Here is a 27,088-nt window from a genome sequence, read left to right on the forward strand (position 1 = left end):
CTCTGGTGCTTATCAATAGTAGCAGTTAAGTGAATACTGTTCAAACAATACCTGTGTTTGTGTTTTATATTGATTTCTCTGTTTTATCCTTTCATAAATGTAGGACTACAAATGGCTATAAACATTCTGGGCTGGTGGAGTAAACCGGGTTTTTATGGCTCTGTGGGGGAGGTGTAGGTATGCAGGCCTTGAGACCTTTGGTTGTAAAGTGAGCCTGTGTGGTTTCCTGCTGGCCAGCGTTGCGTCTCCCAATGAGATGACCTGAAAAGATGACCAGCTTGACCTAACACCAAACCCCTCCTTCTTACTCTGTATATATCCGGTGGATCCCTGGCGTTTTGCCTCTTCTTCACATGCTGCCCTCGGGTGTGAAAGTAGCTCTGTAGTATGCGGACTAGAGCAGGAGTAGCCGCATTACTCCTTAAGCATTGCAATATAACTGTAATATATCATGTTGTATTGTAATGATTGTATTGCATTGTCATATTGCCATTAAAGTAGATTATTGTTAACGGTTACTTTGTAGATATGGATTCCTTCCTGTATTATAACCAGCTTCATAGGAACGCGCGGAGATTTGAAAGCGGATCAGATATCCCTTCAAATCTCCAACAACGTATACACACACACTCTCGAGCTTCCCGCAGACCAGTAATCCAAACGAAAATATCTTCCCTCCGTCATATTTTGATCATTTGCTAATAACCAATCAGATCGATGGATTCCAGAGAGAGAAAACTTTGATGGCCTTTTTCTCAAAATGAGGACTCGGTGACAGTCATTATATAATGTAACATATTTCGCTTAATATTTGGAGAACAAAAACAATCCTGATATCATTAGAAAGCTAGGAATCTCCTCTTTCCAACAGTGTATACAACTCAACCTGTGTCTTCGGGTCAATGCGACTGATTTCGATAGAGCAGGTCACATATGTGTAATTCGTGGCACAATTCAAACGGGATGGAAAGATAATCTTTCTCCCTCCATTGACTTCAATACATCATTTTTCAGAAATAAGGTCCCATGGAGGTCCACCGGAAAGGGAGGGACTTCGCCTCTCTATCAGCCCCTGCAAAAACAGGGCTGGAAAAGAGCAAATAGAGCGAAACGAGGCATGGCTAAAATGCATGATCTGTTTGGTATTTTTTTTTTAAACTCCACAGCCATGTTTTATAGAGGTATGGCCCTACAATATATGTTTCAAATATAGCATGATGGGTCCACTTGAAGTCAAGGTCATTGGTGCAATAATATATGAAATCAGGATTTACAGTGGGCAGGAGTTGGGCCTTAGACGCAGCAAAAGAGAAAGCAAGTATAGTATAATGCAAGCTTTTAATTAAATACATCTGAAACAAAAGCTCCCAAAACCACAGAGGGGCGAAGGCAGGGCGAAGGCAGGGCGAAGGCAGGGAGAAGGCAGGGAGAAGGCAGGGCGAAGGCAGGGCGAAGGCAAGGCGAAGGCAGGGAGAAGGCAGGGTGAAGGCAGGGCGAATGCAGGGAGAAGGCAGGGCGAAGGCAGGGCGAAGGCAGGGAGAAGGCAGGGCGAAGGCAAGGCGAAGGCAGGGAGAAGGCAGGGTGAAGGCAGGGCGAAGGCAGGGAGAAGGCAGGGCGAAGGCAAGCAGAAAGGCAGGGCGAAGGCAGGGCGAAGGCAGGGCGAAGGCAGGGCGAAGGCAGGGCGAAGGCAGGGAGAAGGCAGGGCGAAGGCAGGGAGAAGGCAGGGCGAAGGCAGGGAGAAGGCAGGGCGAAGGCAAGGCGAAGGCAGGGCGAAGGCAGGGCGAAGGCAGGGAGAAGGCAGGGCGAAGGCAGGGAGAAGGCAGGGAGAAGGCAGGGCGAAGGCAGGGCGAAGGCAGGGAGAAGGCAGGGGCGAAGGCAGGGCGAAGGCAGGGCGAAGGCAGGGCGAAGGCAGGGCGAAGGCAGGGCGAAGGCAGGGAGAAGGCAGGGCGAAGGCAGGGCGAAGGCAGGGCGAAGGCAGGGCGAAGGCAAGGCGAAGGCAAGGCGAAGGCAAGGCGAAGGGCAGGGAGAAGGCAGGGCGGAAGGCAGCGGAGAAAGGCAGGGAGAAGGCAGGGCGAAGGCAGGGAGAAGGCAGGGCGAAGGCAGGGCGAAGGCAGGGCGAAGGCAGGGCGAAGGCAGGGCGAAGGCAGGGCGAAGGCAGGGCGAAGGCAGGGAGAAGGCAGGGCGAAGGCAGGGCGAAGGCAGGGAGAAGGCAGGGCGAAGGCAAGGGCGAAGGCAGGGAGAAGGCAGGGCGAAGGCAAGGCGAAGGCAGGGCGAAGGCAGGGCGAAGGCAAGGCGAAGGCAGGGAGAAGGCAGGGCGAAGGCAAGGCGAAGGCAGGGCGAAGGCAAGGCGAAGGCAGGGCGAAGGCAGGGCGAAGGCAGGGCGAAGGCAGGGCGAAGGCAGGGCGAAGGCAGGGCGAAGGCAAGGCGAAGGCAGGGAGAAGGCAGGGAGAAGGCAGGGCGAAGGCAAGGCGAAGGCAGGGCGAAGGCAAGGCGAAGGCAGGGAGAAGGCAGGGCGAAGGCAGGGCGAAGGCAGGGCGAAGGCAAGGCGAAGGCAGCGCGAAGGCAGGGAGAAGGCAGGGCGAAGGCAGGGCGAAGGCAGGGCGAAGGCAGGGCGAAGGCAGGGCAATCAACGAGGAGAAAACAGGTAGCCAGAAACAGAGAGTGTGTGTGTGTCTCTTGTTAGGTGTGTGTGTGTGTGTGTGTGTGTGTGTGTGTGGTGTGGTGTGTGTGTGTGTGGTGTGTGTGTGTGTGTGTGTGGGTGTGCGCGTGTGTGTCTGTGTGCGTGGTGTGTGTGTATCTTGTTAGGTGTGTGTGTTGTTGTGGTGTGTGTGTGTGTTGTTGTGTGTGTGTGTGTGTGTGTGGTGTGTGTGTGTGTGTGTGTGTGTTTGTGTGTGTGTGTGTGTGTGTGTTGTGTGTGTGTGTGTGTGTGTGCGTGTGTGTGTGTCTTGTTAGGTGTGTGTGTGTTGTGTGTGCAGTGTGTAGACGGCGCGAGGCTGGGGGATGTAGATGAGTCCGCGGTGTTTCCTCCTCAGAACGCCATCGCTCCACAGACAGGAAACCCAGAGCAGGAGCAGGAGCAGAGCTGCAGAGAAACTACACACACACACACACACACACACACACACACACACACACACACACACACACACACACACACACACACACACACACACTTCCGCCTTAATACTGTGATTGTACCTTAAAGTTAACAAGCATTTAGAAACAGAGAAAAGGAGCTCCTCAGTGGTTTCAGTTGAATCGGCGCTACATGAACTGGTCTCCTTTGTTTACTTCTGAGACATAGTGACATCACTATGAAACCCTCTCTGTGAGTCTCCTGACACACCGGGGACACATGTTTATTAAAGACATCAAGAAGTGCATTTTGCGTGACAGGAGACCTTTAAGCGCACCTGTAGAGCATGAAGAGGCCGTTGGCGTCTGGCACTAAGCCCCGCCTCCTCTGGTGCATCACGGTGGCCGTCATGGCAAAGAAGGTGAAGATGAAGAGGATGAAGGTCTGACCCTCAGCCATCAGGAACCTGAGAGGAGTCAGCGTGGCCTCATTAATGTAAGTAATGAGAAACACCTGAGAGCCAGCTGATCAATTATTACACACACACACACACACACACACACACACACACACTATGACAGAGACAGGACAGACATCTAATAAATGTCTTTAAATTAATTGAATGATGATGTGTGTGTCACTTTTTAGTGTCCCCTGATCTTCCAGCTGTGTGCGTCACTCTTTAGTGTCCCCTGGTGTCCCAGCTGTGTGCGTCACTCTTTAGTGTCACCTGGTCTCCCTAGCTGTGTGTGTGTCACTCTTTAGTGTCCCCAAGTCTCCCAGCTGTGTGCGTCACTCTTTAGTGTCCCCTTGTCTCCCAGCTGTGTGCGTCACTCTTTAGTGTCCCCTTGTCTCCCTAGCTGTGTGTGCGTCACTCTTTAGTGTCACCTGGTCTCCCTAGCTGTGTGTGCGTCACTCTTTAGTGTCCCCTTGTCTCCCAGCTGTGTGCGTCACTCTTTAGTGTCCCCTGGTCTCCCAGCTGTGTGTGTCACTCTTTAGTGTCCCCTGGTCTCCCAGCTGTGTGCGTCACTCTTTAGTGTCCCCTTGTCTCCCAGCTGTGTGCGTCACTCTTTAGTGTCCCCTTGTCTCCCAGCTGTGTGCGCCACTCTTTAGTGTCCCCTGGTCTCCCAGCTGTGTGCGTCACTCTTTAGTGTCCCCTGGTCTCCCAGCTGTGTGCGCCACTCTTTAGTGTCCCCTGGTCTCCCAGCTGTGTGCGCCACTCTTTAGTGTCCCCTGGTCTCCCAGCAGTGTGTGTCACTCTTTAGTGTCCCCTGGTCTCCCAGCAGTGTGTGTCACTCTTTAGTGTCCCCTGGTCTCCCAGCTGTGTGCGTCACTCTTTAGTGTCCCCTGGTCTCCCAGCTGTGTGCGCCACTCTTTAGTGTCCCCTGGTCTCCCAGCTGTGTGCGTCACTCTTTAGTGTCCCCTGGTCTCCCAGCTGTGTGCGCCACTCTTTAGTGTCCCCTGGTCTCCCAGCTGTGTGCGCCACTCTTTAGTGTCCCCTGGTCTCCCAGCAGTGTGTGTCACTCTTTAGTGTCCCCTGGTCTCCCAGCAGTGTGTGTCACTCTTTAGTGTCCCCTGGTCTCCCAGCTGTGTGCGTCACTCTTTAGTGTCACCTGGTCTCCCAGCTGTGTGCGTCACTCTTTAGTGTCCCCTGGTCATCAGCTGTGTGCGTCACTCTTTAGTGTCCCCTAGTCTCCAGCTGTGTGCATCACTCTTTAGTGTCCCATGGTCTCCCAGCTGTGTGCATCACTCTTTAGTGTCCCCTGGTCTCCCAGCTGTGTGCGTCACTCTTTAGTGTCCCCTGGTCTCCCAGCTGTGTGTGTCACTCTTTAGTGTCCCCTGGTCTCCAGCTGTGTGCGTCACTCTTTAGTGTCCCCTGGTCTCCCAGCTGTGTGCATCACTCTTTAGTGTCCCCTGGTCTCCCAGCTGTGTGCGTCACTCTTTAGTGTCCCCTGGTCTCCCAGCTGTGTGCATCACTCTTTAGTGTCCCCTGGTCTCCCAGCTGTGTGCGTCACTCTTTAGTGTCCCCTGGTCTCCCAGCTGTGTGCGTCACTCTTTAGTGTCCCCTGGTCTCCCAGCTGTGTGCATCACTCTTTAGTGTCCCCTGGTCTCCCAGCTGTGTGCATCACTCTTTAGTGTCCCCTGGTCTCCCAGCTGTGTGCGTCACTCTTTAGTGTCCCCTGGTCTCCCAGCTGTGTGCGTCACTCTTTAGTGTCCCCTGGTCTCCCAGCTGTGTGTGTCACTCTTTAGTGTCCCCCTGGTCTCCAGCTGTGTGCGTCACTCTTTAGTGTCCCCTGGTCTCCCAGCTGTGTGCATCACTCTTTAGTGTCCCCTGGTCTCCCAGCTGTGTGCGTCACTCTTTAGTGTCCCCTGGTCTCCCAGCTGTGTGCATCACTCTTTAGTGTCCCCTGGTCTCCCAGCTGTGTGCGTCACTCTTTAGTGTCCCCTGGTCTCCCAGCTGTGTGCATCACTCTTTAGTGTCCCCTGGTCTCCCAGCTGTGTGCGTCACTCTTTAGTGTCCCCTGGTCTCCCAGCTGTGTGCGTCACTCTTTAGTGTCCCCTGGTCTCCCAGCTGTGTGCATCACTCTTTAGTGTCCCCTGGTCTCCCAGCTGTGTGCATCACTCTTTAGTGTCCCCTGGTCTCCCAGCTGTGTGCGTCACTCTTTAGTGTCCCCTGGTCTCCCAGCTGTGTGCGTCACTCTTTAGTGTCCCCTGGGTCTCCCAGCTGTGTGTGTCACTCTTTAGTGTCCCCTGGTCTCCAGCTGTGTGCGTCACTCTTTAGTGTCCCCTGGTCTCCCAGCTGTGTGCGTCACTCTTTATTGTCCCCTGGTCTCCCAGCTGTGTGCATCACTCTTTAGTGTCCCCTGGTCTCCAGCTGTGTGCGTCACTCTTTAGTGTCCCCTGGTCTCCAGCTGTGCAGCGTTTCGTATTTGCAGCGTTTAAAAGAAGACATGTTATAAAAGCAAAATAACAAAAAATCTCAAATTAATTTTAATTACAGTCTCACCAGTAGTAAGTAGCGCTCGGTAAAAGCAGCATCCAGGCTGTCGGCGGCATCTTGTCCTCCTGTGTCCTGTGATGGAAACAACCACTGAAGAAGAGGAAGAGGGCGAGGAAGAAGGGAACACACCTGCAGGACACAGATAAAGGACAGAAGGGATAATCAGGGGAAAGAAAATGCTGCACGGCTTATATTGATGGATCTGCATGTGAAACATCATTAATCACAGACCGTGGGTAAAGTCCTCATTAAAGAGAGGGAAGAGTGAGGCAAGCAGTGCATGACATTTGTAATTGTAAATGACTGCTGTATATCAGTATGTAGTGTCTCTACTTTAAAGAGTCCTCTCCTGCTGATGTTCAGGTGTATATCAGTATGTAGTGTCTCTACTTTAAAGAGTCCTCTCCTGCTGATGTTCAGGTGTATATCAGTATGTAGTGTCTCTACTTTAAAGAGTCCTCTCCTGCTGATGTTCAGGTGTATATCAGTATGTAGTGTCTCTACTTTAAAGAGTCCTCTCCTGCTGATGTTCAGGTGTATATCAGTATGTAGTGTCTCTACTTTAAAGAGTCCTCTCCTGCTGATGTTCAGGTGTATATCAGTATGTAGTGTCTCTACTTTAAAGAGTCCTCTCCTGCTGATGTTCAGGTGTATATCAGTATGTAGTGTCTCTACTTTAAAGAGTCCTCTCCTGCTGATGTTCAGGTGTATATCAGTATGTAGTGTCTCTACTTTAAAGAGTCCTCTCCTGCTGATGTTCAGGTGTATATCAGTATGTAGTGTCTCTACTTTAAAGAGTCCTCTCCTGCTGATGTTCAGGTGTATATCAGTATGTAGTGTCTCTACTTTAAAGAGTCATCTCCTGCTGATGTTCAGGTGTATATCAGTATGTAGTGTCTCTACTTTAAAGAGTCCTCTCCTGCTGATGTTCAGGTGTATATCAGTATGTAGTGTCTCTACTTTAAAGAGTCCTCTCCTGCTGATGTTCAGGTGTATATCAGTATGTAGTGTCTCTACTTTAAAGAGTCCTCTCCTGCTGATGTTCAGGTGTATATCAGTATGTAGTGTCTCTACTTTAAAGAGTCCTCTCCTGCTGATGTTCAGGTGTATATCAGTATGTAGTGTCTCTACTTTAAAGAGTCCTCTCCTGCTGATGTTCAGGTGTATATCAGTATGTAGTGTCTCTACTTTAAAGAGTCCTCTCCTGCTGATGTTCAGGTGTATATCAGTATGTAGTGTCTCTACTTTAAAGAGTCCTCTCCTGCTGATGTTCAGGTGTATATCAGTATGTAGTGTCTCTACTTTAAAGAGTCCTCTCCTGCTGATGTTCAGGTGTATATCAGTATGTAGTGTCTCTACTTTAAAGAGTCCTCTCCTGCTGATGTTCAGGTGTATATCAGTATGTAGTGTCTCTACTTTAAAGAGTCCTCTCCTGCTGATGTTCAGGTGTATATCAGTATGTAGTGTCTCTACTTTAAAGAGTCCTCTCCTGCTGATGTTCAGGTGTATATCAGTATGTAGTGTCTCTACTTTAAAGAGTCCTCTCCTGCTGATGTTCAGGTGTATATCAGTATGTAGTGTCTCTACTTTAAAGAGTCCTCTCCTGCTGATGTTCAGGTGTATATCAGCATGTAGTGTCTCTACTTTAAAGAGTCCTCTCCTGCTGATGATCAGGTGTATATCAGTATGTAGTGTCTCTACTTTAAAGAGTCCTCTCCTGCTGATGTTCAGGTGTATATCAGTATGTAGTGTCTCTACTTTAAAGAGTCCTCTCCTGCTGATGTTCAGGTGTATATCAGCATGTAGTGTCTCTACTTTAAAGAGTCCTCTCCTGCTGATGATCAGGTGTATATCAGTATGTAGTGTCTCTACTTTAAAGAGTCCTCTCCTGCTGATGTTCAGGTGTATATATCAGTGTGTAGTGTCTCTACTTTAAAGAGTCCTCTCCTGCTGATGTTCAGGTGTATATCAGTATGTAGTGTCTCTACTTTAAAGAGTCCTCTCCTGCTGATGTTCAGGTGTATATCAGTATGTAGTGTCTCTACTTTAAAGAGTCCTCTCCTGCTGATGTTCAGGTGTATATCAGTATGTATGGTCTCTACTTTAAAGAGTCCCTCTCCTGCTGATGTTCAGGTGTATATCAGTATGTAGTGTCTCTACTTTAAAGAGTCCTCTCCTGCTGATGTTCAGGTGTATATCAGTATGTAGTGTCTCTACTTTAAAGAGTCCTCTCCTGCTGATGTTCAGGTGTATATCAGTATGTAGTGTCTCTACTTTAAAGAGTCCTCTCCTGCTGATGTTCAGGTGTATATCAGTATGTAGTGTCTCTACTTTAAAGAGTCCTCTCCTGCTGATGTTCAGGTGTATATCAGTATGTAGTGTCTCTACTTTAAAGAGTCCTCTCCTGCTGATGTTCAGGTGTATATCAGTATGTAGTGTCTCTACTTTAAAGAGTCCTCTCCTGCTGATGTTCAGGTGTATATCAGTATGTATGGTCTCTACTTTAAAGAGTCCTCTCCTGCTGATGTTCAGGTGTATATCAGTATGTAGTGTCTCTACTTTAAAGAGTCCTCTCCTGCTGATGTTCAGCTGTATATCAGTATGTAGTGTCTCTACTTTAAAGAGTCCTCTCCTGCTGATGTTCAGGTGTATATCAGTATGTAGTGTCTCTACTTTAAAGAGTCCTCTCCTGCTGATGTTCAGGTGTATATCAGTATGTAGTGTCTCTACTTTAAAGAGTCCTCTCCTGCTGATGTTCAGGTGTATATCAGTATGTGGTGTGTCTACTTTAAAGAGTCCTCTCCTGCTGATGTTCAGGTGTATATCAGTATGTAGTGTCTCTACTTTAAAGAGTCCTCTCCTGCTGATGTTCAGGTGTATATCAGTATGTAGTGTCTCTACTTTAAAGAGTCCTCTCCTGCTGATGTTCAGGTGTATATCAGTATGTAGTGTCTCTACTTTAAAGAGTTCTCTCCTGCTGATGTTCAGGTGTATATCAGTATGTAGTGTCTCTACTTTAAAGAGTCCTCTCCTGCTGATGTGCAGGTGTATATCAGTATGTAGTGTCTCTACTTTAAAGAGTCCTCTCCTGCTGATGTTCAGGTGTATATCAGGATGTAGTGTCTCTACTTTAAAGAGTCCTCTCCTGCTGATGTTCAGGTGTATATCAGTATGTGGTGTCTACTTTAAAGAGTCCTCTCCTGCTGATGTTCAGGTGTATATCAGTATGTGGTGTCTCTACTTTAAAGAGTCCTCTCCTGCTGATGTTCAGGTGTATATCAGTATAGTGTCTCTACTTTAAAGAGTCCTCTCCTGCTGATGTTCAGGTGTATATCAGTATGTAGTGTCTCTACTTTAAAGAGTCCTCTCCTGCTGATGTTCAGGTGTATATCAGTATCTAGTGTCTCTACTTTAAAGAGTCCTCTCCTGCTGATGTTCAGGTGTGTATCAGTATGTAGTGTCTCTACTTTAAAGAGTCCTCTCCTGCTGATGTTCAGGTGTATATCAGTATGTAGTGTCTCTACTTTAAAGAGTCCTCTCCTGCTCACCACATCAGATGACCAATGGTGTCGTCAAAGAAACAGAGGAGCTCAAAAGCATCGATCTGTGAAAATAAAAAAAAACAATGTACGTTTAGAAAATGATTACAAATAAATAAACATCATACATTTTAATGTATTCTAACCCACCAGGGCGGGGGGGCGGAGCTCCTCCATGATTGGGTTATCTCTGACGGACAGGTGCAGCTGGTAGCCAATCAGCACGAGCCGTCGCGTGATGGCGTCCGTCACCAGGTGTAGGCTGGTTCCCATGGCAACAGCAATAACGCCCAGGTGTACGGCGAGGGGGGGCAACGACCGGGGGGTGCGCTCAATCATCTGCAGGGAAAAATAACGTATTAGTGTGTACTAGTGTGTACTAGTGTGTACTACTCTGTCTTGAATAGTGTGTATTGTTGTTTGTTTTTTACTCTGTGTTTTTACTCCACGTGTATTATTTTGTGTGTAATACTTGTTGTGTATTAGTGTGTAATACTATGTGTGTAATACCCTGTTTGTAATACTTTGTGTGTATTATTCTGTGTGTATTACTCTGTGTAAATTTACTGTGTTTGTAATACTCTGTGGATGAAGTATTTATAAAAGTACTAACACCACCTTTTAAAACCCTTTGTCAATAGTACAATTCAAAATTCAAATCGTTGGCTCTTTAGTTGCTGCTTAATTGATCATTGTGAATGGTTTAGTAATGCAGCCTGTAAGAGGCATAATAATGATGTACTCCTCCATGTTGTGTTTTACTGTGTGTGGGTTACTTTCAGCAGAATGAGCGGTGTGCAGATGTTGAACAGGAAGTGGAGATATTCTGCAGCAGAGGGCCGGTTCAGAGGAAACAGATCTGCAGGGAGGACGAGCTGCAAGAGAAATCAAAGTTTATAATCTCCCTAAAAACCTCTCAACTCAGATTTCTATCAGTTTAAAGGCAGGCTGTGTCAGGGCTGCTGAAGATAAAATTGTGAAGGATATTTCAGAAAAGGAAGTTTAGTGGAAATTAAAAAGTTCCAGGATAGAGGGATGAAGCAGATTCTAATTTAGAGATGTCAAAAAAATAATATTTTATGACATTTTCAAACTGCAATGACAATCTTAACTGATTAAGCTCAAATAAAAAAAGTAGATCTACTTGAACTGAATAACTGAACAGGCAGATTTAGGCCTTTTGCATGGATTTTCTCTTTTCATTTCACTTTGCAGTACGGGACGATTTTGGCCTCAGGTTCCACAAAAACGTATCTAAAGACGTCAGATTGTGAGCGTGAATCCAAGAGGAAGGTTAAAAAATGAGCCAAAAGAATCGCCAATTTAGTGAGGCGGAAATGATGGACAAAGCTCTTTCCAAAACAACCACGAATCTAATGTTGAATTTACTATAAAGGAACTACAGCAAGGTCACATGACTTCAGGTCACCACCGCTAATCAAATCAAAGTTTATTTATAAAGCACATTTAAAAGCGATTTTTGGTCGAGCCAAAGTGCTGTACATGTAATTACTACTACAATCACATATAACACATTACTACAATCACAATAAAAGACAATACATGCTAAGCTAAAGGAGGCTAATGTTGGGCTATAAGGGAACTACAGCACGGTCACATGACTTCACGTCACCACCGCTAAGCTAAAGGAGGCTAATGTTGGGCTATAAGGGAACTACAGCACGGTCACATGACTTCACGTCACCACCGCTAAGCTAAAGGAGGCTAATGTTGGGCTATAAGGGAACTACAGCACGGTCACATGACTTCACGTCACCACCGCTAAGCTAAAGGTGGCTAATGTTGGGCTATAAAGGAACTACAGCACGGTCACATGACTTCACGTTCACGGTTTTAGGATTACACCACTCCTAACCTTCTAAAAGGATGTGCAGTTATTCAGTCAAACAAGAAATACCGATACCGTGACAAATGGCCGGCCGATGTCCAGGATCCAGCTGTGGAGGATGAAGCCGAGCCACAGGTCCAGCTGGAAGCGAGGCCGCGGCAGAACCTCTTCAGAACCGGACGCCCGGCTGCAGAACACAGAACAGGACAGATTGTATCACCTCTGACTGTTCCTTGCATATTTAAGTTATATGGGGTTATATATGTCTCAATAATATTTGAGTGAATATTAAAATGATCAACAGGCCATCACGTGGTTTCCGAAAAAATAACCGAGTTACGAGTAGATTTGATCCGAGACCGGCGGAAATGTCGTCTCAATGTCGTGTGTGTAAAAGAAAGATCCACAAGCAGATATTTGAGATCCACAAACATATGTTTGGTCGACAAATACAAAATGGATTCACAAATGCCTGATCGAAAGTTGTCAATGTTAGAGAGAGACTCACAAATTCCTTTTGTTTATTTGTAAAATAATTATATTCACAGATCTTATTTTATTTGTGAAAACATTTTGCGTATTTGCAGATCCGTTTTACATTTCCAATTTTGTTTGTGAGTTTCAAATCGTTTGAATGCATTTGTGGTGTTTTACATTTACAAATCATTATGTTCACACAAATAGAGACATATATAACCCCATGAAGACAACTTTATTATCAATCTTTCAGACAGAGGGATCGAAATACCGTTTCCCACAATCCCCAATACATATATAAAAAATGTATATCCTAATATATATATATATATATATATATATTGTTAGAAATTAAAATCAATGTTTTGATGGCATAATGTACCTTAAATGTACCTTCAGTTTAAATGCTGTTTTATACTGAAAAACCAGAAAATTATTGTGCACAACCAGTTAAGCTTTTATTCTGAAAATCCTTCATCTCCGGTTAGCATGTGGCTAGTTTACCATTTTCTTATAGAGGTTAATTTAGTAGCGAAATGACATGGAGTGATGCACACCCGAAACCTACTGATTTTAACACTGCAACTATAGATGTATTATTATTGCTGAATATTAAATGAAGGTATAGTTTATTTGAATAAAGTTATTGTTTACAGACGTGGGTAAGATGTGACAACATCCGGAATGACCAGAAACCAAACCAGCCGTGAAGTATTTTCTGTATTTTTTAGAATATTAACTACAACGTTAATGTACAATGCCTGAATCCTCTGTTTAAACGTAACAACGGACATTAAGATGTGGAGGGCCGGCCCGAAGGGAGGAGCCTACAGAAGCTATATAAGAGCAGCACCTGAGCGGTTCGGCCCCCTTTTCTCTGCTAGCGAGGGCCAGAGACAGCTGCTTTTCTGTCGGACAATATCCTGTTTGTGACTGTACCACGCCTTTTTATTAATTAAAGTACCAATTTGAAAACATCTCAGAGACTCCATTTAGTCTCCTTTTTAAGCTTCTCTTTCCTGGACGCGAGAATAACCATCACAGTTAACAATTGGTGCTCCGCGACGTGATTCTCGTTGGACAAAAGAGACTACACAACCAGCTGTTTTCCGGAGACGCGGCTTCCGTTCGACACAACGAGCTCGAATACTTGGTAAGAGGAAACCTGTTAAATCAAATTCTTCATAGTTTATGCAGTACAAAATAGGTTTGTGTTGGACGGAGGCCAGCGGATCCTGAAAATAGCTGTGTATTTAATGTTAAAACAACCAAATTTATAACAATAAGAATTCCATAACACATGGCGTTGCATTTTCACAATCAGGGTGAGTTCCAATTTCTTTTTTTCTTATATCTAACCCTGCATGCTATTAATTTGTGTGTGTAGTATTTTAAAATATAAATGTGTGTGGCCATTGTACTTTGGGTAGGTGTCTTGTTGTGTTTTCATGTAGGTGTCCCTTGTTACGTCAGTAGTTAAATTAGCCTATGACGTAAGGATATATAAGTCCATTTAACGATTATTGTTAAGATCTATGGGACATAGCGAATTGATTAAGGATCAAGTAATTGAAACAAACAAGGCATAGCGAATCAACTTAGGGTTGAGTAACTGAAGACAGTGCTAGTCGAAAACAGTTGAGAACTGTTTTAAAAAAGTCCTTTTGAGGAAAGGCTTGATTAAGGTGTAAGCTTTATCAGTGGTCATAACTGTTCTAGTTTCAACCAAGATATTGCGGGTGGAATACGAGATGTGGAGTTACAACAGCATTACGTTAAATTGACGACGGTCATTTAATAGTCGCTGATAAGTTACCATAATACTCCCACCTAGCGTGTCGAAATGGCAGCAGTTGACCAATAGTGGACTATAAAGTCAAATAATACGTAGATAGGTTTATAGCTTATGCGTAAGGGTTCCTAACTTTAAGTGATGATATCAATAAGATAAAGCCCATTTTTTTCATAGTAAACTAGATAGAAATGTTATTTTAAACTGCAGTGTTGTTTTGTGTTCAATTTTCTTGACAAGATTACACCCCGCCATTATTTAAACTCCCCTCTGAGAGCCACGAGGTGTTTTCAAATCCCTTTGTTCTTCAGGTCAAAGGTTGGAAAATCAGTTGCCATCTTGTCTTGTCCTCATGCTGAAAATAAGCCACACGGCAGCCGCCATTTCGTGAAATGCTAATTGAAAGTACTCTGTTTGTTTTGACACACAGTCCCACTCACATGAGGCTAGGCACTCCATATTGAGAAGGACAAATCATATTTATTGGCAGAAGTTGGAACTATAAAATAGACAGGTTATCTTACCGTGGGAAGTTTGGTATTTGTAGGAGTCTGGTTTTGAAAATATTGTTGTTTGCAAGTGCGTATTGGCGGTTTATTTGAGATATTCTTGTTTGCAAGTGTGTATTGGCGGTTTATTTGAGATATTCTTGTTTGCAAGTGTGTTTTGGCGGTTATGTGCTGTGTTGTTTAACCATATTCACATTTTCTTCCCATTTTTAAGGAAATAAGCTTCTTCTTGTTAAAAAGAGGTCAGTTTTGCAACAGCTATCCCTAGTGGATTAAGCTGGAAATTACAACAGCGCACTCTGCTGGTAATACAGAATTATTACAAAGATATTATAACATTTTGAAGCTTAATTTTGAGTGTTATTGATGAACACATTCGCCGGGACAGAATTACAAAGTGGTTTCTAATTAACATATGAGAAACTTTACATCATAGACTTTCAAACTAGACTGTAGAATACACCAATTGATTAAATCTAACACAAATTATGACATTTACATAGTTCCATACATTTCAGTATGCACTGTACACAGTAGATTTAGATTTTCACAAGACTTCGATTTTCTTATCTCAAAGTCAAAAACGATACACTGTACAATTTTTATTTTAACATTTCAAAAAAAATGTATCTTTTAATTTATTAATATTTTACAACAACAAAAAAAAAAAACTTAAATCATAAAAAAAAAAAAAAAACATTCTTAAAAAAAAAAAAAAAAAAAAAAAACCTACCCAGATTTAAAGTTAAGTTCGGATGACATAGGATATTATTTATCAGGAACGAAGGTGCTAGTCGGAGGATTAGTGTTTCAATCTTTGATAACTTAATAATATTCATTCGAATAGTTAGAGAACATGTCACCAAAAGAAACTAAATTGAGACTAGACGCAGAGCCAGGCTCAACCGCAGATATCAAGGAAAGGGTAATAATCTGATCAGATGCTTTAACCTTTCCAATTAAAAGAACTATCTGGAGTGAAGATGAAGAAAGATTTATAAGAGTTACAAGTCTGATACTCCATCTGGAATATGCCAGCCTATTGGCACACAGCATACATGTGGTCCGAGTAGCAGACCCGCCAGTGAGGGAAGACATAGCAGAAAAAACAAGACACCGTAGCTTGTAGGAACAAGACAAGGAGAAGGGAGGGGAAACTTCCAGAGAAGGCAGGGCAGACACCTCCAACAATTCAAGCTCAGGAAGAACCAGAGAATGCAGAGCAGACACCTCAAACAGTTAAATCTCAGATAGTGCCAGAGAATCAGATGCAGAACCAACAACCAGGAGGTTTCCAAGGAGGCACAGGCAGAAGACGTTTACGGTTTGAGGGATGTTACCATTGCAACTAAATGGGCCATTGGACCAGAGATTGCCCGCAACTACTAAGGCAACATGCACCAAACAATGGCCCTCCATGTAGTTACCCTGGGGGAGGTTTCCATGATTACGACAGAAGCAGGGGGTCTCAGGGATGTCAAAGACGAACAGCATTGCCAAACATGACCCAAATGCCACTGACACCCTGGTATCAACCACAACAATGAGGAAGCTCAGAGGGCCAGACCACCAGGTGATGCATCTTCAGCACAAGGGTATTTTGAAATCCAGCTACATTGAGCCATATATGTCACCACAGAAGGGAGAGGTTTAATGTTTAATGTAAAAACAGAATCGAGAGTAGCATTTGCATTTACACATAAAGCATCCACAGAATAGAACATTTAGCAGACTATTTTTGTAATTATGAGAAGGAAAGAGATTACGAGTGATGTTGTTCCCCCACACAGAAAACTATTGTGTCCACACAGCTAGTGAGGTCAAGACGATGGGGTTTCCACCCAAAAATATGAAGACGGAAACCTAGTACTCGCCCAAGACGGAGGATCCATACCAAATCCTCCTGTTTACACCGACTGCAGTTCAAGGGGCGGCGATACACCTGACTGAGCTGTTGAGACCTAAAAACAGAAACTCGCTTCTGCTGTGGTGAAGTCTGGCTACAAAGGGAGGTGTCCGATAGGGTCGCTTGTCTCAAACCAGTGAAGAAGTCAACAAGAACCCAGCAGAACTAGAGAGTGACTGTTAGCGGGAGAACAGTGACAGAGCGACAGAGACTGGCACAACATTTTCCAGCCAGTACATAGATAGACCCCGTCAGAAGACCGGGGCTGTGTTTAAAGGGGAACTTCATTTATTGTTAGTGGAAGTGTAGTTTTTTAGTCAAACAATTATGTGATTTATGGAGTCAGATTACATTTTTCTCAAACACAATTTTATAATCGGTCTGAAGTATCTGTTTTAAGGCAATGAGCTGCAGATTAAATAACATAACACTGATTGAGAGCTTGGATGAAGAAGTTGTAGGGTTTTAACAACAGTTTAAAGAATCAGTTTTTATTTATTTATTCTTGAGTAATTTTACTGATTTATAGTGTAGTGCGTAAGGCACTATCTCATTTTGAGAGAGGGCCACCAGCCCTTCATGTTCTCCTGCATGTCACCCTCTGTGAGAATGGTTCGTATGTTTCCCTCTAGTTTAGATAAATATTATTTTATCATATCTTTGTTCAGCAGTATCAAACAATCCTCTAATCCTAGAATTATTGAGACGCATTAGCGACACCAGGGGTATTGTTTTTCGCAGCAACAATGATGCATAATACCAGGACAAAAGCCATTATTGCAACATGTAAACCATTTTTGTGCTAATGGCAGATTTGAGTGAATATGTTTTTATACCAGCAGAAAACATACATCATACGATATTTTGTACGCCTTATGGGTACACGGAGAAGTTATATTTATTTAGTGCAATGTTATGGGTTTTACATGTCTTGTTCAGAATAGGGTAATCATTGCAATATTAATTGAGCATGTTCTGCTCAAAGGAGGGAGTGTCATGATTATACAGATATGTTGATTTCAGTGACGTTGTAGTTAATGAATAATAAAATGTAGTTAACAATAGGTCTCATAACGACAAAAGGTATGCCGACGCTTGGGCCTCCTCCAAGGAGGGAGTGGTCCAGTTTTAGATATTAGACGAATAAAAGTAATGAATATGTCAGAACTCTGAGTAATATAATCCAAGTTTTGTCTACACAGGCTAAGAAAGCTACAGAGATACCAGACGAGACACCAGAAGAGACTCCTGTTCTGCCAGGTGATTGGGTGAGGGTGAAAGTTCACAAAAGACAGTGAGCTGATCCCCGGTGGACGGAACAGTGAGAAGTTGTAACGAACTTCACACGCGCTCCGGTTTAAAGGTAAAGAAAAAGGAGCAAATTGACACCACCTCACACATTGTCACCCTTCACTGGCAACTTCCAGAACATTATTGGGAGTTAGGACTGATTTGGCAGAGCTGGAACAAAACAATAAATAGAAATAAGATAAAGATAGAAACAGCTCAAAAGACGAATTGTCTATAGATTTGTATAGATAGTACACTAAAGTGAAAACCTATTTTTGTTTTACATCTGAAAAAGAGTCCAATTTTTGTATACGTTATTATAGTACTCATTATTTAAATTCTGTAACTGACACCAAGGGAGAAAATAGAGATGATGTCAAGAACAAAGCCAGAGCTATTGTGGGGTCCCCTAGGGATACCAGTCAGAATAGCATTGTTGATTGTGCTCATTACACTTGGCACCTTTCTGGTTGGATGGGGAGTACAATATCAAGTAAGACATGGATCCATTAGTCCACTCATAGAGAATGCCCACATCACTAACAAAACTCCAGCTGTGTTTCAGAGAGTTTCACTTATCCCTAGAGCCAAAAGATCAGCTGAGCAACAAGAGGAGGAGTTAGAAATACTCGGTCCCAAAGGTGAGGCGATTACAATCAAGATGATTCACCCCCCCATATATGCAGTTATTGTATCAAATGATGAGATGGGTTTAAGTGATTGGGATATGTAGGTGAATTTACAGATTAGGGGAATCTAAAAATACACTGGATCCATGTTTTAGTCTGTGCCAGAAACACCCCTGTTAAGTTTATGGACAACCAACCGGTGACCAGAGCACAATTATAGAAAAATGATTACAGTAGAAACAGGCTACTAACCCACAAGTACAGCTTTGTACGTACAAACTCTATGAACAAAATTCCCCAGCAGATTGTGGCGACATTGCAGATATGTGCAGTCACAAAAGTTACTTATGTTCTAAATAACAGTGAGATTTAAAGTAATGGAGAAAATATGGGGACGTTCTTTTATAGTGTGTGAAATATGTGGTGCTTGAAACATGTAGGTATTTTTAATTTATAGAAGAAAATGGTTTCCTGAAAGAGTTATTTGAAGTAGCCATGTTACAGTGGGTGGAAACAATGTTTAGGGATATGGCACAACCATTAGTAGACATTAATTGGGTTTAGATGACATTTAACATCTAAGACAGATAGTAAGATTAGGAAAATAGAGTGGAAAGGATTGGATATATTTTACCTCAGTGTGTTAGAATTAGCTATAGGTAATGCGGCCCGAGATCTCTCTCTCTCTCTCTCTGCCTGTCAGACTGCTACGACCCCATCTTCAGACAAATGACCTCACCACAGGAGACTCCTCCTCCTCCATCAAACAGACAGACTACCCGAGCTGAACCAACAACGACCTGAGGCATCCAGAACCATCTCCACCTGAAGCATCCAGAACCATCTCCACCTGAGGCATCCAGAACCATCTCCACCTGAGGCATCCAGAACCAAACCAGCATGCTGACAAAGAGGCAAACTCATCGGTCCCTCAAACAGGACATGAAGTTCAAAACTGAGCCGCGAGATTTGGCACAATAGCGGAGTGTGGGACATGAGAGCAGAATACACCACTCCATGCAACAGCGTAGAGACTGAAAAGGAGGAGATGAAATGCAAAGCAGTTGGGCCACTGAAAGAATTACAGCGGGAAGATCCAAGTGCGGATGGACTGAGGAGAAGACAGGATGGAGGAGGAGACAGAACCAGAGGAGTTGGCATGGGCCAGCAGAACGTGAGGGGGTCGTGGCTCGACGACCAGAGGGGGAGAGAAGGAACACAGGAGTGAGTGAGTTTACACATAAACACACTTATTAGAAAATAATCCTAAAAACACACGGAGGGTAGAACATATTATTCAATCTTTTCATAAAATAAACAAATTATTCTTATAGAGATTCTTATTCATGTGAGAATTTGGGGAAGATTTAATTTGTTACAATATAGATAGCAGGCAAATCTTTATTTGAATGGAAAATGTTAAAGGTAGAGCTGGAACCAAGCCAAAGAAAGTATTCCAATCTAGAGTATTGGTTTCACCATTGTAGCATGGTTATTACCATAGGAGAACTGTTAAGGTGGAAACAACATTTGTTTCTCGTCCAAGATGTAGAGTTTTAAAAGACACTAGGCAAAGAGCGATTGAAGATTTTAATTTTGAAAAAACTAGTATAATTGGGAGTAATACATGCGGGGCCTTGGATCACTCATTTTAATGGTGCATATTTTCAACAATAAATATCGTTCAGGGAGAAGGGGTTGCTCAACCCACCCTGCAGATGTTTTAAATCTTACTTGCAGCTTCAGAGGGAGCGCACGGCACCAGAGTATGAGTTTTAAAAGACAAGTGCCACCACCTCCTAATGCTCCTCCATTTAATCAGTGATGACCTGACATTTAGAGATGTTATTTAAAAGGAGAAACATATCTGCCATGAGTGAAAATTCCTGAATTGAACTACAAACCATTAAATGACTTCTGTTTTTGAAGTCCTTGTTAGAGCACCCAAGGTTCCACACACTGTTAAAGGGGGTTAGCATAGTTATTTAAGTAGACCAGAATGAAAATAAATTAGTATAATGAGTTATTGATATTCCACCGGTTTTCACACCATTTCAGGGACTTTATCACTGTATTAGAACAGACCACCCCAAAGCCAGTAGGGCTAAGAGACCAGTCCCAGGGGGAGTTTAGGCTCCAGGGTAAAAGGATAGCATAGGGGCGCCCAGGGGAGGCCTAAATGTAGCACTCATTCCATGTCCTAAAATACCGATTGATCACGACGGCCTCTTCTAGAGAACATATTACTTTCATACCTTAAATGGTATGAAAGGAGGGAGGGTACATTTCTCATGAGGAGACAGTTACAAATGCTAGTAGAACAAGACGGCCCACCCCAATACAGATGTTGATGAAAATTATGAGTTAGTTTGAATGATGTTAAACGATATGGATGTTCAGAGATGAGGTTGTTCAATGAATGTCCAGCCGATGTGACTCTTTAAATGATGAAATCATCTGAAGAAGTGAGCAAAATAAAATGCTAAAATGGAGTGAATCCATTTCACTGAACTCTATACTATTCCAAGATAGTGTATTTTTATTTTTAATTACTCTATACTATTCCAAGATAGTGTATTTTTATTTTTAATTACTCTATACTATTCCAAGATAGTGTATTTTTTGTTTTATTATTACATTACACTGGTACAAGATAGTTTATTTCATTTTTATTATTTTTCACTGTTCTATATGGTAGATTTCATGTATTTTCGAATCATTACAATTCTAAAATGAATAGTTTATTTTCACTTTGTAAAAAACAAGTGCTTTAACACTGAGCGTACTATAAGAACGGTTTCTGTGAAAGGAGGGAGGAAGAAATGTTCTGATACCAAGCCATTCCTGCTATTTTGAAGAACCATATTGAATGTTAACACTAGAAGTTATGCACAAGGGAAAACTTTTATGTTTGAACACAGTCAAAGTATTTTTGTATTTTTGTAAAGTTGAGGATATTCGAACCATTCCATTTTGATTGTATGTTTTTGATATGAGTTATGTACTGTGCAGAGTTCAGATGAAGAACTCATTGATTTCAGTATTATACACACCTTTTAGGTGTGTAAGGAGGGATTGTTAGAAATTAAAATCAATGTTTTGATGGCATAATGTACCTTAAATGTACCTTCAGTTTAAATGCTGTTTTATACTGAAAAACCAGAAAATTATTGTGCACAACCAGTTAAGCTTTTATTCTGAAAATCCTTCATCTCCGGTTAGCATGTGGCTAGTTTACCATTTCTTATAGAGGTTAATTTAGTAGCGAAATGACATGGAGTGATGCACACCGAAACCTACTGATTTTAACACTGCAACTATAGATGTATTATTATTGCTGAATATTAAATGAAGGTATAGTTTATTTGAATAAAGTTATTGTTTACAGACGTGGGTAAGATGTGACAACATCCGGAATGACCAGAAACCAAACCAGCCGTGAAGTATTTTCTGTATTTTTTAGAATATTAACTACAACGTTAATGTACAATGCCTGAATCCTCTGTTTAAACGTAACAACGGACATTAAGATGTGGAGGGCCGGCCCGAAGGGAGGAGCCTACAGAAGCTATATAAGAGCAGCACCTGAGCGGTTCGGCCCCCCTTTTCTCTGCTAGCGAGGGCCAGAGACAGCTGCTTTTCTGTCGGACAATATCCTGTTTGTGACTGTACCACGCCTTTTTATTAATTAAAGTACCAATTTGAAAACATCTCAGAGACTCCATTTAGTCTCCCTTTTAAGCTTCTCTTTCCTGGACGCGAGAATAACCATCACAGTTAACAATATATATATATATATATATATATACAGACACAATCAAGACACATTTAAACACATTAAGATAAAAACACCACAATTAAAATATACAAAATAACTTCAATATCTTTGGGAATGTACATTAGTGCCAGATTGATTGATTAACCTGAGAATACCAATCCAGAGGTGATTTAGAGCCCTATGTTCCGTTCCCTCCTGGACTAGGGAGAGGCAACTGATCCGTGAAGCCACAAAGTGATGTTTGAATTAGTCAAAGAAAGTAAAGAGCCTCGCCAGCCAATTTGAAATGCAAACTCACGACAAACCAAAACAACTTTCTCATAAAAGAAAGCGACAACAGTAAACCAAGACACTACTCAGAACTTCTACAAATTGCACGTCCAACATAGACAACAAAATACTACACTGCTGCACAGACCACCCACTGCCATCCATGCAGCTCACAGGAGAAGGAAGCTGCAGCCTTCCTCAAGTCCTTTATGGAGGCCCTGATTGGGGATTGGGAGCACCTGAGGGAGCGGCTGCACCTGGAGGGAGACACTCAGGGGGAGAGGGGGAGAGAGACACACACAAACCACGGCACCAACAGCTAACAAAGGATGCTAAGCTAAGCGGTTAGCCGCAGCGCACAGACATAGAACATAGGTCTGAAAGTGAATACATAAACTGTGAAAGTGTTAAAGTTGTGGGACAGCGTGGTCGCAACCAGTCAATCAGAGGTAGCTCCCACATACTTTGAATCTGAAAGAGACCATTATGTACTTTATGGCCATCAAGCCGTATTGAAGAAGACTTATTATTAGATATTAAGACATAAACTTATCAGGAAACTGTTTACTGAGGTGATAGATCGAGAGAAGTACCGGCTTATTTCTCATAGACTTCTACACAATCTGAGCTAATAAATCAAGTGACAATAAGGGGCCTTTTCTCATAGACTTCTATACAATCAGACTTAGAGAGAATAATGGGTTTAAGGCACTTTGGCTTCAGACCTGGATGTTGCTGCTTGAATGTAAAAACATTTCATCACATCCCAAAGTTAGAAGATATTTCTGTCTGGATCAAAGTGTAACTTCCATCCGAGAGTACTGCAGGCAGTCGTGACCTGATGTATGCTCGCCTCCAAAAACCCCTAAACTCTGAGAAAGTGGATTTCCTGCAGCGTTAATCTGCTCTGATCCTCTGTGTCACACATCCAGCGCAGGAGTGCTAATGTCCAGCTGCTGCTTTCACTTTCATTCAGCATGCATTATGTGAGCAGGATATTCACACTAACACACCAGCCAGAGACACAGCAGCAGGGCGCCGCTCAAAGACGGGAGCCAGCAGCACAAGTTGTATGGAAGCAACACTTTCAAGCACAGTAAAATAGCTAGGAAGACATTTTAAATTAATCTTCAAGAAAATAAAGTTGAATTTGACAAACCTGCCCATGAGCGTCGCTGCAAGCAGAGCCGGGTTCTTCCTCTTCCTGGTGAACGACTGCATATTATATGATTTAAACAATATCACAGTATTTAAGCAGTGAGAGAAACATCAGGTGGTCAGCAGAGATGATGACCTCCACTCCTCCATCATGTATCCTAATTAGCTTCCAGATCAAATGATAAATAGATCCTCTTCTTCCCAGCGTTTCCTCCCTGAAGCTGTTGTCCCTGGACTGAAAGAAAGTGAATGGTTTGATGATAAGAAACAGCCTCCTCTCAGTTAAACTGCAGGTAATCTGCGTGCAGATAAAGCCGTAATCTGTATAAACCCCCCGATGTTTTACTGGAGAGATTTAATCTGGTTTAAACAACAGTCAGGAAACGATGAGTTTCACTGATCAGGAACACCTGGATGATTCAATCACTGAAACCATCCTGCATTCAAAACCTTTATTTAGGGGAATCTGCAAAACATCCTAAAAGATCCAACAACTGAGGTGTTAAGTAACTAAATACATTTACTCAAGTACTGTAACATAAGTACATTGTTGAGGTACTTTACTTGAGTATTTCCATGTTATGCTACTGTGTGCTTCTACCCTAGTTCAGAGGTACATGGTGTACTTTTCCTCCACTACATGTATTTAATACCTTTAGTTACTTCACAGATCTGGATGAATGATGTGAAATCTAACCAAGTGTTGAATCAGACTTTAGTTCCACCTGGAGTAAATCCACCAGCTACCCTGCAGTATACAAAGTACTTCAAACTAGCTGCACCTTCACCAGCTTTGAGAACACTTTCATGATCAATCATTATAAAACATATCATATATATTATTCTGAAATGGACCAATCTGCACAACGACTACTTTTCACTGTCTTTCACTATATTTTGATGAGAATACTTTATACTTTCACTTGAGGAACATTTTGAATGCTTTTACTGTAACAGAGTATTCCTACACTCTGGTACTTCTACTTTTACTCAAGTACAAGATCTGAGTACTTCTACTTTTACTCAAGTACAAGATCTGAGTACTTCTACTTTTACTCAAGTACAAGATCTGAGTACTTCTACTTTTACTAAAGTACAAGATCTGAGTACTTCTACTTTTACTCAAGTACAAGATCAGAGTACTTCTACTTTTACTCAAGTACCAGATCTGAGTACTTCTACTTTTACTCAAGTACAAGATCTGAGTACTTCTACTCAAGTACAAGATCTGAGTACTTCTACTTTTACTCAAGTACCAGATCTGAGTACTTCTACTTTTACTCAAGTACAAGATCTGAGTACTTCTACTTTTACTAAGAACAAGATCTGAGTTCTACTTTTACTCAACTACAAGATCTGAGTACTTCTACTTTTACTCAAGTACAATATCTGGGTACTTCTACTTTTACTCAAGTACAATATCTGAGTACTTCTACTTTTACTCAAGTACAAGATCTGAGTACTTCTACTTTTACTCAAGTACCAGATCTGAGTACTTCTACTTTTACTCAAGTACAAGATCTGAGTACTTCTACTTTTACTCAAGTACAAGATCTGAGTACTTCTACTTTTACACAAGTACAAGATCTGAGTACTTCTACTTTTACTCAAGTACCAGATCTGAGTACTTCTACTTTTACTCAAGTACAAGATCTGAGTACTTCTACTCAAGTACAAGATCTGAGTACTTCTACTTTTACTCAAGTACCAGATCTGAGTACTTCTACTTTTACTCAAGTACAAGATCTGAGTACTTCTACTTTTACTAAGAACAAGATCTGAGTTCTACTTTTACTCAACTACAAGATCTGAGTACTTCTACTTTTACTCAAGTACAATATCTGGGTACTTCTACTTTTACTCAAGTACAATATCTGAGTACTTCTACTTTTACTCAAGTACAAGATCTGAGTACTTCTACTTTTACTCAAGTACCAGATCTGAGTACTTCTACTTTTACTCAAGTACAAGATCTGAGTACTTCTACTTTTACTCAAGTACAAGATCTGAGTACTTCTACTTTTACACAAGTACAAGATCTGAGTACTTCTACTTTTACTCAAGTACCAGATCTGAGTACTTCTACTTTTACTCAAGTACAAGATCTGAGTACTTCTACTCAAGTACAAGATCTGAGTACTTCTACTTTTACTGAAGTACCAGATCTGAGTACTTCTACTTTTACTCAAGCACAAGATCTGAGTACTTCTACTGTTACTTAAGTACAAGATCTGAGTACTTCTACTTTTACTCAAGTACAAGATCAGAGTACTTCTACTTTTACTCAAGTACCAGATCTGAGTACTTCTACTTTTACTCAAGTACAAGATCTGAGTACTTCTACTCAAGTACAAGATCTGAGTACTTCTACTTTTACTCAAGTACCAGATCTGAGTACTTCTACTTTTACTCAAGTACAAGATCTGAGTACTTCTACTTTTACTAAGAACAAGATCTGAGTTCTACTTTTACTCAACTACAAGATCTGAGTACTTCTACTTTTACTCAAGTACAATATCTGGGTACTTCTACTTTTACTCAAGTACAATATCTGAGTACTTCTACTTTTACTCAAGTACAAGATCTGAGTACTTCTACTTTTACTCAAGTACCAGATCTGAGTACTTCTACTTTTACTCAAGTACAAGATCTGAGTACTTCTACTTTTACTCAAGTACAAGATCTGAGTACTTCTACTTTTACACAAGTACAAGATCTGAGTACTTCTACTTTTACTCAAGTACCAGATCTGAGTACTTCTACTTTTACTCAAGTACAAGGTCTGAGTACTTCTACTCAAGTACAAGATCTGAGTACTTCTACTTTTACTCAAGTACCAGATCTGAGTACTTCTACTTTTACTCAAGTACAAGATCTGAGTACTTCTACTTTTACTAAGAACAAGATCTGAGTTCTACTTTTACTCAACTACAAGATCTGAGTACTTCTACTTTTACTCAAGTACAATATCTGGGTACTTCTACTTTTACTCAAGTACAATATCTGAGTACTTCTACTTTTACTCAAGTACAAGATCTGAGTACTTCTACTTTTACTCAAGTACCAGATCTGAGTACTTCTACTTTTACTCAAGTACAAGATCTGAGTACTTCTACTTTTACTCAAGTACAAGATCTGAGTACTTCTACTTTTACACAAGTACAAGATCTGAGTACTTCTACTTTTACTCAAGTACCAGATCTGAGTACTTCTACTTTTACTCAAGTACAAGATCTGAGTACTTCTACTCAAGTACAAGATCTGAGTACTTCTACTTTTACTGAAGTACCAGATCTGAGTACTTCTACTTTTACTCAAGCACAAGATCTGAGTACTTCTACTTTTACTAAGAACAAGATCTGAGTTCTACTTTTACTCAACTACAAGATCTGAGTACTTCTACTTTTACTCAAGTACAATATCTGGGTACTTCTACTTTTACTAAGAACAAGATCTGAGTACTTCTACTTTTACTAAAGTACAAGATCTGAGTACTTCTACTTTTACTCAAGTTCTGCATAAAAAATTACGATTTTAAAGTTTTCCTTTTATTTGTACTTTGTTAATTTTGTAAATACAAACAAATTAACTCCCGTTACCCTTCGTGACATCCAAAATATGTTTTCTCATGTGGCCCTAACTATTATTTCTGGGTTTGTATTCCATCGTGCACCTCTGTAGTCATTGTCACTGTTCAATAAAGTGCTGTGCTGTTAAAAAAACACACAGAGGAAGTCCGTGTATGGGAACTTAAATCATCTGGAGTGAGATCCCGTCGGAGCTATTTTTAAGTTGAACGGCACCTTCCTATATA

The 27,088-nt window shown here is 42.1% G+C and overlaps 1 protein-coding gene across 3 annotated transcripts; it reads right to left on the reverse strand.

Annotated features, from left to right (window-relative positions):
- Positions 1-2,887: 2,887 nt before the first annotated feature.
- Positions 2,888-27,040, reverse strand: LOC117532980 (ceroid-lipofuscinosis neuronal protein 6 homolog). Of its 3 annotated transcripts, none has more exons than XM_034196602.1 (9): positions 26,874-27,038; positions 23,276-23,509; positions 11,535-11,652; positions 10,393-10,491; positions 9,767-9,955; positions 9,626-9,681; positions 6,084-6,206; positions 3,414-3,542; positions 2,888-3,093 (listed from the first exon to the last, which is right to left on the reverse strand). In XM_034196602.1, exons 2-9 carry the CDS (start codon positions 23,335-23,337, stop codon positions 2,949-2,951), a joined length of 921 nt encoding a protein of 306 aa, XP_034052493.1. In that variant the 5' UTR covers positions 23,338-23,509; positions 26,874-27,038; the 3' UTR covers positions 2,888-2,948. The 3 variants fall into 3 exon arrangements, with proteins under 3 accessions (XP_034052493.1, XP_034052494.1, XP_034052495.1); XM_034196603.1 differs by having other exon boundaries at positions 11,541-11,652; positions 26,874-27,035; XM_034196604.1 differs by having other exon boundaries at positions 2,959-3,093; positions 3,402-3,542; positions 26,874-27,040.
- Positions 27,041-27,088: the final 48 nt, after the last annotated feature.

Source organism: Gymnodraco acuticeps, unplaced genomic scaffold, assembly GCF_902827175.1.
Source record: "Gymnodraco acuticeps unplaced genomic scaffold, fGymAcu1.1, whole genome shotgun sequence".
NCBI lineage: Eukaryota > Metazoa > Chordata > Actinopteri > Perciformes > Bathydraconidae > Gymnodraco > Gymnodraco acuticeps.

What these genes read in the sequence shown, in the direction of transcription:
- LOC117532980 (XM_034196602.1), bottom strand. Translation starts at nt 23,337, where the DNA reads ATGCAGTCGTTCACCAGGAAGAGGAAGAACCCGGCTCTGCTTGCAGCG. An exon ending in GGCCATTTGTCACGGTATCG is followed by an intron (nt 10,492 to 11,534) that starts GTATTTCTTGTT and finishes TTTCTCTTGCAG; the next exon opens with CTCGTCCTCCCTGCAGATCT. An exon ending in ACCATTGGTCATCTGATGTG is followed by an intron (nt 6,207 to 9,625) that starts GTGAGCAGGAGA and finishes TGTGTCCTGCAG; the next exon opens with GTGTGTTCCCTTCTTCCTCG.